Source organism: Pavona decussata, unplaced genomic scaffold (genome assembly GCF_977016875.1).
Source record: "Pavona decussata unplaced genomic scaffold, jaPavDecu1.1 SCAFFOLD_11, whole genome shotgun sequence".
Lineage (NCBI taxonomy): Eukaryota > Metazoa > Cnidaria > Anthozoa > Scleractinia > Agariciidae > Pavona > Pavona decussata.
Window position 1 is genome coordinate 649,958 of NW_028145434.1, and position 18,225 is coordinate 668,182.

Genomic DNA, 18,225 nt, shown 5'->3' on the forward strand with positions numbered 1-18,225 from the left:
GAAGGCAATTTTACGTAAGTATCATCACAATTTAACAATGTCGAACAGCGGCCATAGGTGTTTGTTAATGGAACGAAAAGGCCTGGGTACGAGATCGGGCCTAAATTGACTGGCGTAGCGCATGCTCAAATCATTTTTTCACCCGTTCGCTGACCAAGAGGAACGACGCCTCCAAGAAATGAAACACAGTAGTAAGATTATCGTTCTTTGTGGTTTTTTCAGTAACTCTTTTAATGTCATCCTAAACTGGAAGAGCTGAGGTTTAGACTGATTAAATAACTCGGGTCTGTCGTTTCATTCATATGTTAATATACTTGAGATGTTGAGAAAAGAATTTTTTTTTTCTTGCTGACCATCTCACTGTAAGAAGTTATTTGACCTATTGAGGGAGAAATCCTTGTTCAGCTAACATTTTTAATTTTGTTAAACTTCGAGTTAAGGCATGCACCACTACTCAATTCGTTCATGTTGTTTTCAATGACAAGCTAGAGAACTGCCGGACTGAACCAACGCCGGTTGGAGCGGATACCACTTTGTATTATACTCAATCAGGTGTCCAGTTAGGTGTTGAACAGCAGCTGCGACTTCTCTCTCTTCAATTAGGGTCCTTATTAAACAAGAACCTATGCATTTCTGTTAGTCGCCTGTCACAGACGAGACACAATGTTCTTCTTGTTGGCTACGGTATCCATTTTAAAACTGCTAAAAAGTTTGGCGTCACTGTTTTTCGTTGTTTCAATTAAATTTACCGGCTAGTTGTCATCTTGCATTATTGATTCTACGAGTTACAAGGAAACGGTAAAATTTGCAACCCCACAGGATGGAGTAAAAAAGTTTCACTTTACTCAATGCTTCTTCTTAGCATGTTTGGCGTGTTTTATTTTGGATTTCTTCAGGACTGTAATGGTTTCCTCTTCGTGTTTGACTTCTGGGCTTTCCGACTTCCGGCTAAGCTTTGGAGATGGCGAAACGCCGTTTCCAGTGTTCTGTGTCATCCACTCCTCTCTCTGCGCGGCCGCTACGTAGGGGTCTGGTGAGTAGTGCTCTGTGTAGTACTCAAACTTGTCGCTTGTTTTGGCGGGAGTGAAGTAAGTACCGTCCTCAAGGGGATGCCTTACGGCACCTTACATGAGGAAAAAAATTGCAGAGTTACAGAACAGCCTGTAGAAGTATGTCAACTTTTAAATCAACTATCGTATTTTTGTAAAGATTGACCATTCAATCAGAATTCATAGATAGCTGCCACGAATCCAAGTTTTTCCACCTTTACGTTGGATTATTGAAAGATATTCTTGAATTCTGTATGTGTAGTCGTAAAATTGCTTGTAGGTGTTTGAGAACATTTGTAACGATTTAGCGAAGGTGGTTGGATATAAAAATATCCCCTGAGAACAAATCTTTGGTACTTAAGAGCCGATTTCTGAAATTATCAAAAATCGGGCGTCAGTCGTGAAATTTCGAATTCCTTCATATTTTGCTCATATAATCTCTATAGTGAGGTATTTTCAAAAATAACGTTAAAAGTTTCGTCAGCGTGTTATTTTTTTCGAAATCGGGCAAAGTATGAAATACGGCAAATTAGCGTCCTTTCGGTCACGAAACTTACTAAAAATTACCCATTTTCATCTCGCTCGTAGAAAGAAACGCGATGCCCTCCATTAATGAAATGTTTACAAAATATAAACACATCCCTCTTCTTCATAATGCAATAGTTAAATTTAGATAAGCTTGAAAATTGGAAATGCTTCGGCCGTTAGAAGAAACCCCATTTCGGCAGTTTAAAAATTTAGCAAATTTCATCCAATTTCAACACAAAAGAAACCCAATTGGTACGTCAAGTTTGAATTTAAAATGAAGACATTGTTGAAGCACAACCTTTGTAGTTTACCGTGTTAAAATATTTCTGGCGGCAATGCAATAGTAACCCGTCGGGAGACCAAAATGTGAAAGGTACTTTGACACGAGGAGAGCCTGTGAAACCAACAACGGCCGTCACGCCGAAATCAAGTCCTTTGTTAAATTATTACTTGCAACAAAGAATATGTTTTCTATAAGCTGTGCAGAAATTGCTAATAGTAGCTTATTCTCTGTTGAACTTAGTAGGATAACATTTTGTATGATTTTGTCAACTCATGTATTTTTACACATGTAGAAGTCAGGATTAGGCACATTTTGCTGTTAGTAACGTGTAATAGGAAACTGTTTACATTATTCTGCTTCGGCTACTTTCAATAATACAACAGTCAGGAAATACCAATTAAAGTCAGAGTATTTCTAAGCTTTAATTCATCTATTGATTGAGTTTTTAAGACAGGAAAGGCAATTACTTTAGAATTATCAAGCCAAGATGGTATAAATTCACTTAGAAGAGGTCAAAGTTAACAGCAGAGATCCGGCTGTGATTGTCGCATCGCAATATAAATATTTATGAAATTGCTATAAACTGGCAGTTTATTCTAGCCCTGAATTCGAAAAAACTCGCTAAGGAGGACTTACCACAGTGATCTGATCTGCAGCGCCAGTAACTCTTTTTAAACGGAAAAAGTTGAAATCCTTGTAACTGCGTGGCTCTGACAAACTAAGGCGTGATCAAAACCGCGTGGGGCCTGGTAACCGAACTATCTTCCCAAGCGCTACGAAGGCGAACAAGTAACAAATGACAAACAATTCCGTATTTTACCTCTGTAAATATGCAGTTCCGCAAGTTCCTAAACCAGCCGTCTAGCCAAATATACTCTCCCTGTGCTTGAAAAACGTGGGGTTTTTTTTGGCGGGGGTGTGGGGGGTGTGGGTTGCGGGCTTGCGCGTGAGAACTAGCGGACGTTTAGAACACAGCTTAGTGCCCTCTTTTCAACAGTCACTTTATATTTCCTACTGTATGGCACTTATCTTTGCAAATATCAAGAACGAAGTGGACAGTTACTATGGTGTTCCCTAACTACAGCAAAAAGGCTAACATTAATGGTTGGAGGTTCCATCTATGATACAGTAGCAAGTAGAGTAGACATTGCAAGCTTTATGGGGCCACACCTGCATTTTATGTTTACATGTAGCATCTTCCTTGACTGCAAAACTGTCAAATTTTTGTCTTTCAAGTGCAGATACGATACTCGGAGAAACACAAAAAGCATGGAATGTCATTCGAGTTTTCTTTTCCTACTGGCTAATGTTCATGTGGCATAATTAAAATTATGCCACATAGACACTAGCTTGTTGAACATTAGCCAGTTCAAAGCTCTCAGTTAGTGAGAACGCCCAAATTTCAAACCAAAACCCGAGGAAACAAAATGAGTGGAATTGTGCAGAGAGAGGGTGCTTTTAAATTCGGGTTCATGTTTTCGCGGTTCTCACTATTCTGGAGCTTGGAACAGGCTAGGCTGCAAAACAGTATTTTTGTGCGCTGGTCCGTCGTAGGATCATGTGCGGTCGTTTCTTGTAGGAAAATGTCTACTCTACTTGCTACTGTATCATAGATGGAACCTCCACCCAATAATGTTAGCCTTCTGCTGTAGTTAGGAAACACTATAGTAACTGTCCACTGCGTTCTTGATATTTGCAAAGATAAGTGCCATACAGTAGAATTTATAAAATGACTGTTGAAAAAAGGGCACTAAGCTGTGTTCTAAACATCCGCTAGTTCTCACGCGCAAGGAACCTCCCCCCCCCCCCCCCCCCTTGTCCCCGCTAAGAAAAAAAAAAGCGTTTTTAAGCACGGGGAGTGTATATTTGGCTAGACGGCTGGTTTAGGAACTTGAAGAACTACATATTTACAGAGGTAAAATACGGAATTGTTTGTCGTTTAGTACTTGTTCGCCTTCGTAGCGCTTGGGAAGATAGTTCGGTTACCAGGCCCCACGCGGTTTTGATCACGCCTTAGTTTGTCAGAGCCACGCAGTTACAAGGATTTCAACTTTTTCCGTTTAAAAAGAGTTACTGGCGCTGCAGATCAGATCACTGTGGTAAGTCCTCCTTAGCGAGTTTTTTCGAATTCAGGGCTAGAATAAACTGCCAGTTTATAGCAATTTCATAAATATTTATATTGCGATGCGACAATCACAGCCGGATCTCTGCTGTTAACTTTGACCTCTACTAAGTGAATTTATACCATCTTGGCTTGATAATTCTAAAGTAATTGCCTTTCCTGTCTTAAAAACTCAATCAATAGATGAATTAAAGCTTAGAAATACTCTGACTTTAATTGGTATTTCCTGACTGTTGTATTTTTGAAAGTAGCCGAAGCAGAATAATGTAAACAGTTTCCTATTACACGTTACTAACAGCAAAATGTGCCTAATCCTGACTTCTACATGTGTAAAAATACATGAGTTGACAAAATCATACAAAATGTTATCCTACTAAGTTCAACAGAGAATAAGCTACTATTAGCAATTTCTCTACAGCTTATAGAAAACATATTCTTTGTCGCAGGTGATAATTTAACGAAGGACTTGATTTGTAGCGTGACGGTCGTTGTTGGTTTCACAGGCTCTCCTCGTGTCAAAGTACCTTTCACATTTTGGTCTCCCGACGGGTTACTATTGCATTGCCGCCAGAAATATTTTAACACGGTAAACTACAAAAGGTTGTGCTTCAACAATGTCTTCATTTTAAATTCAAACTTGACGTACCAATTGGGTTTCTTTTGTGTTGAAATTGGATGAAATTTGCTAAATTTTTAAACTGCCGAAATGGGGTTTCTTCTAACGGCCGAAGCATTTCCAATTTTCAAGCTTATCTAAATTTAACTATTGCATTATGAAGAAGAGGGATGTGTTTATATTTTGTAAACATTTCATTAATGGAGGGCATCGCGTTTCTTTCTACGAGCGAGATGAAAATGGGTAATTTTTAGTAAGTTTCGTGACCGAAAGGACGCTAATTTGCCGTATTTCAAACTTTGCCCGATTTCAAAAAAAATAACACGCTGATGAAACTTTTAACGTTATTTTTGAAAATACTCCACTATAGAGATTATATGAGCAAAATATGAAGGAATTCGAAATTTCACAACTGACGCCCAATTTTTGATAATTTCAGAAATCGGCTCTTAAAGGTGATCTTTATGAAAAAATTTCTGAGCAAGCTATTGTCAATCCTACAAGCCAATCCTGAGAAACAAAGATGACCTCTGAAAACTTACTTGGAACATGACCAGATTAAATTCAATGAGACGTTGAATATGATCACAAACATTATTTATAGTGATGGGGAAAAGAATGATCTACCAAGAAGCTGCAAACAGTAGCGTGAGTGAAAGATACAAAATACAAGCAGAACTGAATTAAAAATATTTGGTTTGTAGCCAAGCATGGTTAAAAATCGAAAGGGTTTAAAATTGACACTGGCTTTAAAAGCTATGTCAGGGTGTTTCGGTTACTGCTGCAACCTTCTTCAGGAATGTAAATGACTAAAGCCTGTATTCAGTTGTTTCAGCCACTCTCTTACCTCCCATATCGTCATACTGCTGCGGTTGTGGCAAAGTTAGCCTTGTGTCAGCATTGACAGACCATAGTGGTGAATTTTCCTCTGGGAAACCTCTTTTGGAGTTCAGATTTCCAGTTTCCGCAAACTCCATCGATTGTCTATGAACAACACCTTTTACTGGCTTAACCGAAATGTCCGGTGACTTTACTTTATCGCCGAGACTTGGAAGTTTAACTGCTTCATTTTGGGAAGATTGAGTTTGAGCCGTTGCATTCTGGGAAGGTGTGGGTTCAGTTGTTGCATTCTGGGAAGGTGTGGGTTCAGTTGTTGTATTCTTCGAAGGTGTGTGTTCAGTTGTTGCATTCTGCGAAGGTGTGGGTTGAGATGTTGCATTCTGGGAAGGTTTGGGTTCAGTTGTCGCATTCGTTACTGGTGTGGTGGTTTCTTCATATTTCGCATCTTAACAAAAAGAAAAAAAGTTAAGACAAATTTTGGAGCCAGTGCTCGAAAAGCGATTAACGCTAATCTAAGAGCAAAAGCTCCTCAAAATTAAGATGAATCCTCCGTATGTTTCTTACGATAGCTTTCTTTAACAATACTTAGAATACAATTCCATCCAAAGGTGGCTCCATGATCCGGCCTCGCGATTGATGTAAGCAAGTTCCTTGCTCTTTGTTTTACCTTTTTTTGTGTGAAAATAAGACCACAAATGAATGTCCCAAGATAACTATGAGCCAAACAAACCTACCAACTGTAATTTGCCACGAGTCATTACTACTGCGCCAGAGTAGAGCGTTCCGAACTTGGGCCTACATTTGTTCTTCGTATGATTATGCCCGTTGTAGTTTGTCCGGTGCAAAGACGGACACAAGATGGATTACGGTTCTGGACGACCTATTCGCTTAACTGCATCTTGGATGACGAGCTATAGATAATAGTTTGCCTAGACGCGTAATTTGTCTTGTTTCCGTCTATGGACTAAAACAACTACGAAACGCAGAACCAATACTAATCTTAAGCCTTGAGTTTGCCTGCAATATTCTCACCAACTAAAATTACTGGGAAAATCTAGAAAAAAAAAAAAAATCCGAACCGGTTCTCAAAATTAGTGACTAAGATTTTTTGCGCAGACTCAAAACTTGACGACTACTTGACTTGACTCTTGCGCTTCAAATGCAAATTTTAAAAAGCAACCAACAAAGGTTAAGATTACTGCGGGTGAATAGGCACTCACTGACGCAGAAGCCACAGGTCTTGGGACAATACGTATCGAGCTGCTCTTTGTACGTATCGCAGAATCCTCGAGTTTTCCACTCTTCACAGTATGGACTTTCCCTGTACGTATCACGGCAATCTACAATGGAAGGACATAAGTACAGTCAACAGTAACAGAGAATTTCGTCGAGACTGTCCTCTGCATTGACTCCACTGAAGGGAGTTTTTTTTGGGTGGAGACGCACGGGAACTCAATTGAGGTCTTGCACTTTGTGCCTGTACACTCGTCAGTCAGTGGAATTCACCCCTCCCCCCCACCCTCTGTCGCTTGTAAATACTCACATCGAAACTGATAATAGAAAATCAAATGCGACAATTGTCTCACAGTTATAATTAATGCTATTAGGATAAGAGAGCGATGTACTTACTACAGAATCGACAGGTCATAGCGCAGCCATAAGTCAAGTATTTCCTGTAACGATCGTCCATGCAAATCTCCCCATTCTTCCAGTTTGCACACGTCTCTGTCACGAATCTATCCGTGCAATCTTTTTAAAGCGTGCAAGAAAAACAGGCAAGGTATAAATGCTTATAGAAGGTACGTACATTGCTATGAATTACGACTGGCCATTAACGCTTCCTAAAAATCCAATCTAAGATCTCTGTACATTTTACTGCCTGTTCGAGTTAACACTATCACGTGACACCACTATCCAATTTTCCCACGTTTCACTGAAGGGACCAGGATTTGCTTCGCCCCTGCTCAGTAATGCACGAAACCCCTGACGAAATGGGGTTAGGTTACACAGTGAAACCCCCGCCTCAAGAATACCTCGCCATTACGGCCTGACTTTCTTTCAGTCGTCAAATGTTTGTAGTCATTGTCTTATATACAAACCACTCTGTTAACTAGTGACCGAATTTTCATGGTCGGCAGCAGCCGTATTATCGGCGTTTTATTTTACTTAATAACTAAAATCAAATTAATATTTTGATTTTCAGTGTTGGAGTAAAAAGCTACGAAAAAGTCCCATCTATTTCTTGTATGAATACACGTCTACGCTTCAATTCACGCTGCAATTTCAAAATATATGTTCTCCTTACAATTCGCCGTAAAAGTCTTTTCAACCTAGTCAGTGCCACTACTCTGTTTGGCAATGTATGGGCATTGTCAGGAGAAATTAAATGTTGCCTCACTGCAGGTAATTGATCGTTAGCAGCCAATGGCTGTTTAACAGAAATATTGTGTTAGGAGAACAAGTTACAGCAGGTCAGTGACATGTTGTTCTCATTATAAACAAAACAGAGCCAAAGCAAATACCTACCAACTTTGCGTCAGTAGTTTCCCATCTAGTAGCTTTTATTCACCAGCAACTTCATTTTCTCTTTCAGTGTTTAATGAAATTTCTCTTACGATTTCCTTCTCCCACCCCTCCGGCCCTGGATGTTAATCCGTTAAGCTCTTATTGAATGGATGTGGAAATAAATGCTTGTAGACTCTATTTTGCCATTGTTTTGAATTCACAATAAAAAAATTGTTTGAAGCTTTTTTTTTCTAAGCATCACGATTTATACAAGGCACGTTAAGTTTTTCTCACATTTACTTTTCCACTAGTTTAAAAACTACATGTCGAGGTAATTCATGCATCTTCTAATTTTCGTCGGGCGTTCCCGCAAACCACATGAATGGTTAAATCGCAAAGTAAAACTCCACAGCAATCTCTTACCATAAGGTATTTTTTATAATGCCAATACTTGAAACCTAAATCGCAATTTTCTCATTGTCATAAGTCAAGAGAATAGAAAAAAAAATACAAAGATGATCAGCAGAAAGAAGCTGTTTCCATGTTTTGACGACTTGTCCCAAAAGCACCACGCGAAATAGAGTTGGTTGAGATTCATTGGATGTAACTCAACTCAATTCAACTCAACTTTATTAATTTCTAAAACCTTTGTAACAGAAAATAAATACACAACACAGCAGTAAAGAGATTCGAAGTGCTGACGTTTCAAACGTTAGCCCTTTGTCAGAGCGAATGACTAAGGGCTGACGTTTGAAACATCAGCACTCAAATCTTTTCACGGCGGCCAATTTACCTCTGGTTAAACCAAACATTCGTTTCTACTCCCCACCGACGCAGCACCACATTTTCTTTAGAAGCTAACCCCTTTATTACATAACAGTAGCTTACCAGGCTTTTCCTCTCCTTTTTCGTCTAACGATTTGTGATACTTTGTGAGCCGTGGTGGTTCATGTTCGCGACGTTTGTGTAGGGCATCCGCAGTAGCAGCCTTATTCTGGTTGTGAGATGTTGAATTACCTTTGATCTTTTGTCCAATTTTGTGCCCTGCTTGAAGAGCATCTTGGACTAAAGGTAGAGTGTTGCTGGTTGGAGCGTTTCCTAGGAAGCATAGGCAAATTTGTCAAGGATGACTCCGCAGTTCCCGATACTACTTTTGTGTGTCTTTTTCTAGATTTTCACAGGGGTCACGGGTTTTGGGCGCAATAGGATTCATTCATCTCGTGCTCCAGTTGCGAATTAATTGTGCGCTGTGAATTAAATAGCATTCTGCTTTCAATAACAGTTTGAACAAAATGCCGTATGGTATACTGTTGTTTCGAGAATAGGATTGTGCGAACTGCGTTCTTTTGGAAACCCCAGGGGCAGATAGTCAAGCAATTGCATGTTGAGGAGCAGATAGTCCCGATTTCGCTTGTGAAATCTTCGCCCCCTCGTGACTATCTACCCCTGGGTCTGCGATGATCGGTGATGATGTCTCAGCAATAACACTGTCAGGTAGGTTCCTGAGAGTTTGTACGGCAGACCCTCTCATCTCCAGCCAGTAACTCTGTATCAGTAAAAAAACCCTCACTTTGTATGGCGACAACTTACCTTTGCAGAACCCACAAGTCTTCGCGCATCCGTTCCTGAGATAAAACGCATGCGAGTTTGCTGCGCAGAACCCTGACCTTCTCCATGTCTCACAATTTTGAAACTTGTCATGGCATTCTGCAAAAATATTATAGCCAGAAAAACGTCCATTTTGTTTTTAGAATTGGAAGGGTTTTCCATTGGCTAAAAAATTAACCACTGGCAGTCTGTCTTTTCAATGGGGTGGCCGATCGAGACAAAACGCTAGCTCGATTGGAAATCTTCGCGTCCAGACGTGGTGCGAAGTGACTGCTCTTAAAGTTTTATGTCTTTTTTATAGGGGAGGCTTCTTAAGTAAAGTTTCTGACTGTCGAGGTGCTACTCTCACGAACAGCCTTGCTTCTGAAGCAAAAATCAGCCAGCTCTGTATTCTTGTAAAGCTACTTTGCCGGCATGGTCTTGGTCTTTCCTTCGGCTCTTTTTGTTGAAATCTTTCAGCATTTTACAAGTTATTGTAATTTATAGTAAGTATTAATAATTACTGTATTAACATTAGTTAGTTGATAAGGTAATTTTTTTTAATAGTTTAGTGGTAGACACAGGAATTGATGGAAGGATATATTTTTTCTTGTACGAATTAATAGCGAGCATAAATAGAGCTAATGTTATGCCTATTTTAGGGGAAGCGCTATGGACGCGGCGTGGAAGGTGAACGAAGTGGACGTAACTAAGAAAAACGTTTTTTTTGAAAATTTATGTTATTCTTACCTCTGGAAGCTGGTCGGCAATCTGAAACAAAACGAAACGATGATGAAAACAAAAACAAAAACGTACATTAAAAGAACATTTCTAAGTTCAGCAAATGAAACTCATTTCAAGTGAGGCATTTTCAAAATCGACGTGAAACATTTTCCCCATCAAATCTGTGGTCTACGCGGAGTCATTTTTAACCTTATGACCATGTCGTTGTCACGACAATGTTTTTCTCTCGAAATCCTGTTTGTACGACCTTTTCGTTTATGCGGCCAACGACAACATTCTTGAGTTTTTGAATGCCATTTTCTTTATAATCATACCCCGCTAAAACACCCATTACCATTGGAAATGCGAGGTACACAGGACCAATGGGATGAATAACTGTATGAAAAACCTACTGGGAAATTAAATGCTAAGTGTGTATGCACATTTCTTCGCCTTGTCGTGTACTTTGTTTACTTAAACTGCGACCCTGGTAAACAAAAGTGACGTCTTGCATTAACAGGGCATCGGAATCCACCGCACCAAAAAAGATGGCGACTGGTACATTTACCCATAATTCTTAGCGTACGAAAACCCTAAAAACGCACAGAAAAGTTCTCAAAACTTTAAACCTTTTTTAATTTAGTTGTCAAAACTTCAAACCTGGCATACACAAATCTGTTAGTAAAGGGAAGAATTTCATAAAAAATATGGCTTTCTATGCGCCTATGACTATGTTAGGTTGGTAAGGTATTGTGGTAGATTGTACAGCAGCCATTCAGTCTGAGTGTCATACAACCACAACAAAGAACCAAAGTAATCATTCCACCAATCACAACAAACATGAACAACACCGTGAACCAATGAGAACTCGATATTAACGCGTGCAGCCGGCAAAAGCGCGGGAAAACGTGTTCGAACTGATTTGGTTTTGGTTTGTAGGCAATTTGGTTAAGAAAATGGCGCAGCTCTTTTCTCATCATTGATCCAATTAAAGGGTTTTTTTAAAGCAAAACGATAACTATTTTGAATTGAAAACAAAACATTAAGAGATTCTCTACTATTGGCTAGATTGTTAGAAATACTATTTAACTTGAAATTTATTTGAGAAGCATGAAAACTTTGTAGGCTTTCAGTGTCAGACGAAACAGGATATGATTGCGACGCCATTTTGAGTTGGATTGTCGTTGCTCTATCAATACTTCTATGCAAAGCAAGATTCTGTTTTCTGGTACAATTCAAACTGATACATAGCGCACGGGAAATTTAAAGGCGAAAAAATATCTAATATTTTTGATTACTCGAATGCTCTTTCTACTTGACCAAAATTTCTATTTAAGAAATTATTAAACGTTGATTTTGTTAAAACATTTAGAGCAAACAAATTATTTTTTTAAAATCCTTTCAGTTCCACTTCGAAACCTTGATTGATGTCATTAAACTTTTGAGATTCCTTTTGCGTGATATTTCAACGAAACTTCCCTAGAGTACTTTCCTGTGGTGTTGTTTATGGTGCCCTACATGCAAAGTCTCGTCGAAGTCGTCAAGCAATGGATGAAATCTTACAGTGGAGCATTCAAAGGAAAAATTTTCACCAGTTATTTCCTGTTGTTTTCCTTGTTTTCTCGGTCTTTTGAAAAATAGAATAGGAATTTTTCCCTAAGTCTGATTTTATGTGCTCGTGGAGTGAAATGGTTACGTACTGTTTCCAACACGATAATCTTGGTCAAATTGTGCGATTTTACTTGTGACACATAAAATTAACCTAAATGTTCACCTTTTATACTCATGAACGCAGTTGCTTTGAGTGATTTATAAAGGAAACAAATATCTTATAATTACCAATAATCTCAGTCTTTTAATCATTTCACAGTTACAATTGTATCATTTGAGAGATACAGTTTTAGCTGCCATTGTTTTTGAGCCTACAGGTAATCAATATTTCAACACACGAACCCATTCATTCTAACTCACCCACACAAATTAAAAACGAAGCCAATAAAACAGTGAAAATGAGGCACACGTCTTTCATGGTCGTTTGTGAGACTTCACTGAAGACTGAGAAATAAAATAACAGCAAAAGGTATTAAATAACGTAACAGACAATTGTGTTACAAACATATACAGTCGTACCATAAACAACAGTACAGGCGACAGGACACATGATCAACTTGAACAAAACGATAAAAACGTCCTTGAAAATATTGAAATTAATACCTTGGCTTCTATTGTGGTAATAATTTCTGTTCGACGAAATCAGTGTCTGTTGGTTACTTGATTGTATACGCCAATACCTTGTGCTAAAACTCGCGCAAAAGAAGCTTTCTCAGCGGATCTTCACATGCGGTTATTCGAGGGATCGCGACTCACCAGAATTTGACTATCATTGGGGGCACCGTGATTGGTGATGCGTTTGACCCCCGCTGTCAGATCACAATCCGAACACAAGAAGATCTTATGGTTGGAACTGTTATTGCATGTAACTGTTAGTCTGTACTGCGACTACAGCACAGACATGGTATGTGTCCAGGGCAGTTTGAGTCGGGTCCGCTCGGCGTCATATATTTGTTGTTGGGTTTCGTCTTTGCTTCGGTGATTTGTCGTCTGTTACTTTTCTCGAGGTTTTTCCCCAGGGGGGGGGGGGGGGGGGCACTCTGGATTTCAAGTGACGGGGATGATCGAATGGGGGCAAAAATCCAAACCCAAAAAAATCCCTAGGGTTTCCAAAAAAAAAACCAAAAAAACAAACAAACAAAAAAAAAAAAAATACTCCCTGGACCAAAAATTAACCCCCAAAAAATTCCATGCCGGATTTCCTAGCCTTAGAAATTTTCAGAAAGCATCAAATGATATACTGTAACACAAAAAATAAAAACATTAGAAATGTAATTTTTGTGTTTGTTTATTCATCATAATATCTGAAGTTATCTTTTCTGCACCTGGTAGTCATTCTAACAACACTTGAGACACCCAAGATGCCCAATATTTAAACAATGGCAAAACAAGTTTGGTTGTACTTTATTCGCAGAACTACGCGGCCGGGATACAGGGGCACTACCACAAATCTTCAGCTTGTTTTGAATACCCAAAAAAATCCCTACTTAAATCAAGTTACCTAAAAAAAATACTAGCCAAATTTTCCTACATGTACCCCATCGAAAATTTCGAAGATTTCAAACCCCCCAAAATCCTGCGATCATCCCTGTCACTTGAAATCCGGAGTACCCCCCCCCCCCCCTCTGGGGGTTTTCATTCTTCATGTAAGCAAACGTTCCTGAATTACTTTTTGATCAGGGCGGTTTTTTTTTGCAAACTGTGTTACAGGAACGTAGCCAGCCTTTTTTAGGAGAGGCGAGGCAAGTGTTGCGAGCGCCCAATGCGTGAACCTCTAGGGGAACCTGGGAGCATGTTCCTCCTGCAATGTTTGAATTTTAGAGGCTCTGAAATGCTATTTTTAGCACTTATTAATTGGATATTTCTTCCAACAAAAAAAGGTCTCGTTCAAGAGTGAAAGAGTAAGAGTATTGCTGACATTATTCATTAGTTCTAGTTGTAAGATGTTGTATATTTCGTTGATCGTTTTAACGTCCCCTAGATCTATACCGCAATGTAGACTCGGTGTTGAAGTCAGTCTTGATTATGGCTGTGTTTTGTCATTGCCTTGCTCTGCTTTGTTTGTATTGTGGGAGCTTTTTCTGTTTGCCAGTCTCCTGACTGCATTTTTGAATATGCCATTATATGAACAGGCAAGACCACGGTTTCGATATTCCCTTGTCGAGTCTCATCAGTCAGCAGGAATGGTTTTTTCAATTGTACTTAACGTAACATCATGTTTCTTGTAGCATAATAAGCTTAAGCTTACTCGCAAAAAATAAAACAACAACAACAACAACAACAACAACAAAAAACAAACAAACCAAACAACAACACTGAACAAAAACAGAGTCAAATTAAAAATAAAGAAAAAGCGAAAGCCACAAAACTCGTAATAAAGAAATGACCTTTTTTAACCAGAACTTATGGCTACTGCTTCAAATAAGTGTTAAACAGGGCCGGGTTTGGATGTCTGGAAACTCACCATTCCAACTTGCTTTAGTTCCCGCATTTCAGCTGCATTTGAAGAATTCTTGTTGACAGTTACATTTCATTTTGAACAAACTGCCTTCTGAAATCATTTGAATTTTCCCTAAATTTGCTCACCTCACGAGGCTAGGGTTAAGGTCTCAGAACGCAATCGCAAATGCTAACAGCAACTTACAACGTTTAGATTTTATTTCTTAATTTCGGGATAAAACTTCCATGAGGCAAGTGCCTCGTATTCAGTGCCTCGTTCTAGCTACGGCCCTGTGTAAGGTTGTTACAAAGTCAACTTTCTGTGGCCCGAGAGCAAAAGCTTAGAAGGTTTTGTTTTGCATGTGTTTGAATGTGTGGAAGAACAAAAACAGCCCTGGAAAGTTAATCTGACTCCATCTGAATGAAAAGTGATGAATTTTAGGAAATAGTAACTAAACTTGGTGAAACAGTCAGTCAGTCAGTCTCAACTTTGTCTACCTATATACGAACAAGACACCCAACAATGTGTTTACTTCAGTTCGGTTGATGTTCCTCCCCTAAACAGCTAAACGTCTTAAGAGCGCCTTTTTTTCATGACCGAGTGAGTGGTGGCACAGGGTTAAAAAATTGACTATCCACATATTTTGCTCAGACATACTCTATGATGAGTTAATAAACGTGGTGTATTTCTTATGTTCAGCTGCTCTGCTTTTATTTTCCAGAAAATGACCATTAACTGTAACGGGCGCCGACCGTCATAAAATGGCGGAAATTGGTGCGTCGAGTAACAACACAAGAAATTCGCTCGTGAAAAGCACAAAAGGAAGCAAGGGTTTTTCAAATTGGTATATTTTTGTAAGAGACACTGGCAAATGATTTAAGTCTAAAACCAGGATTGTTTACTTAAATGGGAATGCGCGGCACGAGTTTGAAAATCACCAATATTTCATTGTTTAAAAATCTCATTTTGGAGCAGTTTCTTAATAAACATTTTTCCCATGCGGTATAACTCAGAAGCGCTTGAGATTAAGGTTGTGTTTAGTGGAAATGGTCTTCTTTTCAAGGATATAAAAATTAGTCTGGGGCTTTTAACTTCTGCACGAAAAAAAAACATGCTCTATGTCGAGAAAATCACAAACTCCACTTGTCAACAAACACAAATAATCGAATTAGTCTCTGTTATCGAAGCCAATATTCCAAGCAAATCTTAGCACCTATTTCATTAGAAGGTCAACATTACAAGTTTACCCTGCCAAAACAGTGGCTGTAGATTGGTTTTCATTCCTGCTTTCTCTTCAAAATTACCATCTTCCCTCTGACAGCGAGTTTACGAAATCAACAACTATCTGAGCGATACCCGGGTGGCTCTTGTACAAATATCGGCGCTATTCTTGGCAGTTTCAAACACACCATAGCTGCTATCTTTCTCTAACGTACAACTGAGCTTGTTTCATCGTAAAAAAATGACCATTGAGCGAGATTTTTGATTACTGAGCGACACTGTCTTCAACAAAAACAGCCCAATCAGAATCCATTATTTGTGCGTATATTTATAAATCTTTCTTGGGTCGAGACAGATGCCTTTTGTCATGTGCTTAAAGTTGAGTTTAAATGAAATTGGCCGCCAAATTGATTTTACGTTTCTAGACTGTATTATGCCGTTTTCAATGAGAAAACAAACCTTTTTGAAGCAACAGTTCGAAAGAATAAGTTCAAAGAAGTACTCGACAGTTTAAGCGGTGGAAATTGGAGAGATGACGACGAAGAAATTACGCGAGCGAACCCGAAAGGTCATAAGCTTAAATCCCGGCCACGACGGGGATCAAATTTCTTTTTTCTACTGAATTCTTGGTAATAGACTGGCAGCCTAAGCGCACTATCCGATAATATAAGCGTGAAATCGATGTATAGACCTCGTACGTTTTTATTTTGGTGAGAAAATAGCCGTGTTGAAAGGCTTCAATAAAATGAAATTATGGTTCAAGTTAGCAAAGATTTCGGGCGAAATGAAGGAGAAGATATAATGGAGAAACGTCTGACGGTGTTTCGAGCTCTTTCGCATTTTGTTTTTGACCGTGCGAAGTCCTTGTGCTCGTAAATGGTTTGACGCTATAAAGCAATGATGCTTCAAAAGTTAACGTGAGTCAGGCCTGTATGTGTATAGCTAGGTCATTGCGTTATCATAAATCACTTTTTGGTATGACGTCCAGTAGCGAAACAAAAGGTTAAATAATATTAAATTAAAATACATTTATAGAGCGCCATACTCCATTAATTGTCCGCGGAGCTTTACAATACTATAACTACTCTTAATTAGGTTAAAAAAAACTGCATCATCTTTCAACAAAATCAGGCACCAATAAATAAAATTACAAATCAAACGCATCCTTAGAAAGATACGTCTTGAGCTTATTTTTAAATAAGGTAACTATAAGGTAAGTTAACGAAACAACATTACGCTATCTTTGTGACTCAAACCATTCAATTAGCTTAAACGCGACAGGAGAATACGTTTCCACCTGCACTTGGTGCTAAACATACACCAACTCATCCCGCGTAAACGACCATAAGCATCTTGTGAAAAAATATTTTGTCCGAGAACAAATAACATGCAAAATAATTCGGAGAATCTGGTACTAGTACTAGTCCGCGTAAATTTTGTCGCGGTCAATTGTTTGGATCACGTGGTCCGCGCTTTTTTAGGCATTAAAAAAATCGCATACTGCAGAGTAGCGCCTATGCCCAGGAACTGTGCTAGAATACTCTTGTACCATGGGTGGCCATGTCAGTCTAACGTTGAGGCCTTCACAATACATTACACAGCCTCTATCAAAGATCAGATTGCATTTAAATGTCCAGTTCACACATTAACACTGGCAATTAATTAAATGCCATTTCATGGGTTTAATTAAGCTGGATTTCATGGTTCCTGGTGGAAACCTTTGAAAGATCATCAAGGATCCTTGAACATCTGCATAAGAATCCTTTGAGAATCATAAGAAAGGGCTTAAAGGTCACCATCTATAATTATCAAAATTCTTTTACAGAGACTTGCTTAATCTAGCAAAGCACTTTGAAGCCCCTAAAAGATCCTGGAAGATACTATGCAAATCTTGATTGATTCACTTGCAAGTTAGAAGCTGAATTGTGGAGGAACCCCAGAGCTTCTAGCTGCCGCCTTGCTCCATGTATGATCTCACCCCCAGTCACCTTGACCACTGACGGCGCAAGTCATGCATTGGTTGTATACCATCCTATAAGAAGCCTGTAATATTTTACTACATCCTACAAGGAAAACAAACTTGTTCCTTTTTTCTCCCCGGTTGGGGGGGGGGGGGGGGAGGGAGGTTCTAGAGTCAATACCCAAGTTCAGACTTTCAGACCAAAATGGTTAAAATCTTAATCCTTTTTCAAACCAAAACGTCTCAAAACGTTCTCTTTGGTGCAGCAATACCTACTTGACGGTTTTTCATTTGTTCCTGTTTGGGACAAAATGAGAAATTCACTCCATTTATTTTCCTTTTCTTGCACAAATGCTTATTGCATACATGTATGTCACTTGTAAAAAACGTATCGTAACACCTCTCTGTCCATGATTTAAAAGGAAAATCATTACTTTCTCTCTCCAGACATCTGCTGGTAGTGTTCGGGGGATTGAAAGGACTGGAGGCCAGTTTGGAGTCTGATGAGAAATTAACAGCAAATGATCCATCTCTTGTGTTTGATTATTACGTGAACACTTGTCCTGGACAAGGAGGTGGAACGATCAGGACTGAAGAAGCAATACTGGTCACAATGTCTGCTCTGAGACCAGTTATAGCAAAACCAACACTTTGGAAATCTGTGTCTGACACACGATACTTCATAAAGAGGTTACCGGTACATAGAAATGGAAAGCAAGTCACACCCACCACTCAAAATG

General features: G+C 39.1%; 1 protein-coding gene across 1 annotated transcript; it reads right to left on the bottom strand.

Annotated features, from left to right (window-relative positions):
• Positions 1–78: 78 nt before the first annotated feature.
• LOC146488071 (uncharacterized) lies at positions 79–12,628 on the bottom strand. Its single transcript, XM_085121064.1, has 9 exons — positions 12,468–12,628; positions 12,225–12,308; positions 10,281–10,301; positions 9,534–9,650; positions 8,832–9,041; positions 7,068–7,187; positions 6,659–6,778; positions 5,446–5,883; positions 79–1,123 (listed from the first exon to the last, which is right to left on the bottom strand). Exons 2-9 carry the CDS (start codon positions 12,280–12,282, stop codon positions 846–848), a joined length of 1,362 nt encoding a protein of 453 aa, XP_084977190.1. The 5' UTR covers positions 12,283–12,308; positions 12,468–12,628; the 3' UTR covers positions 79–845.
• Positions 12,629–18,225: the final 5,597 nt, after the last annotated feature.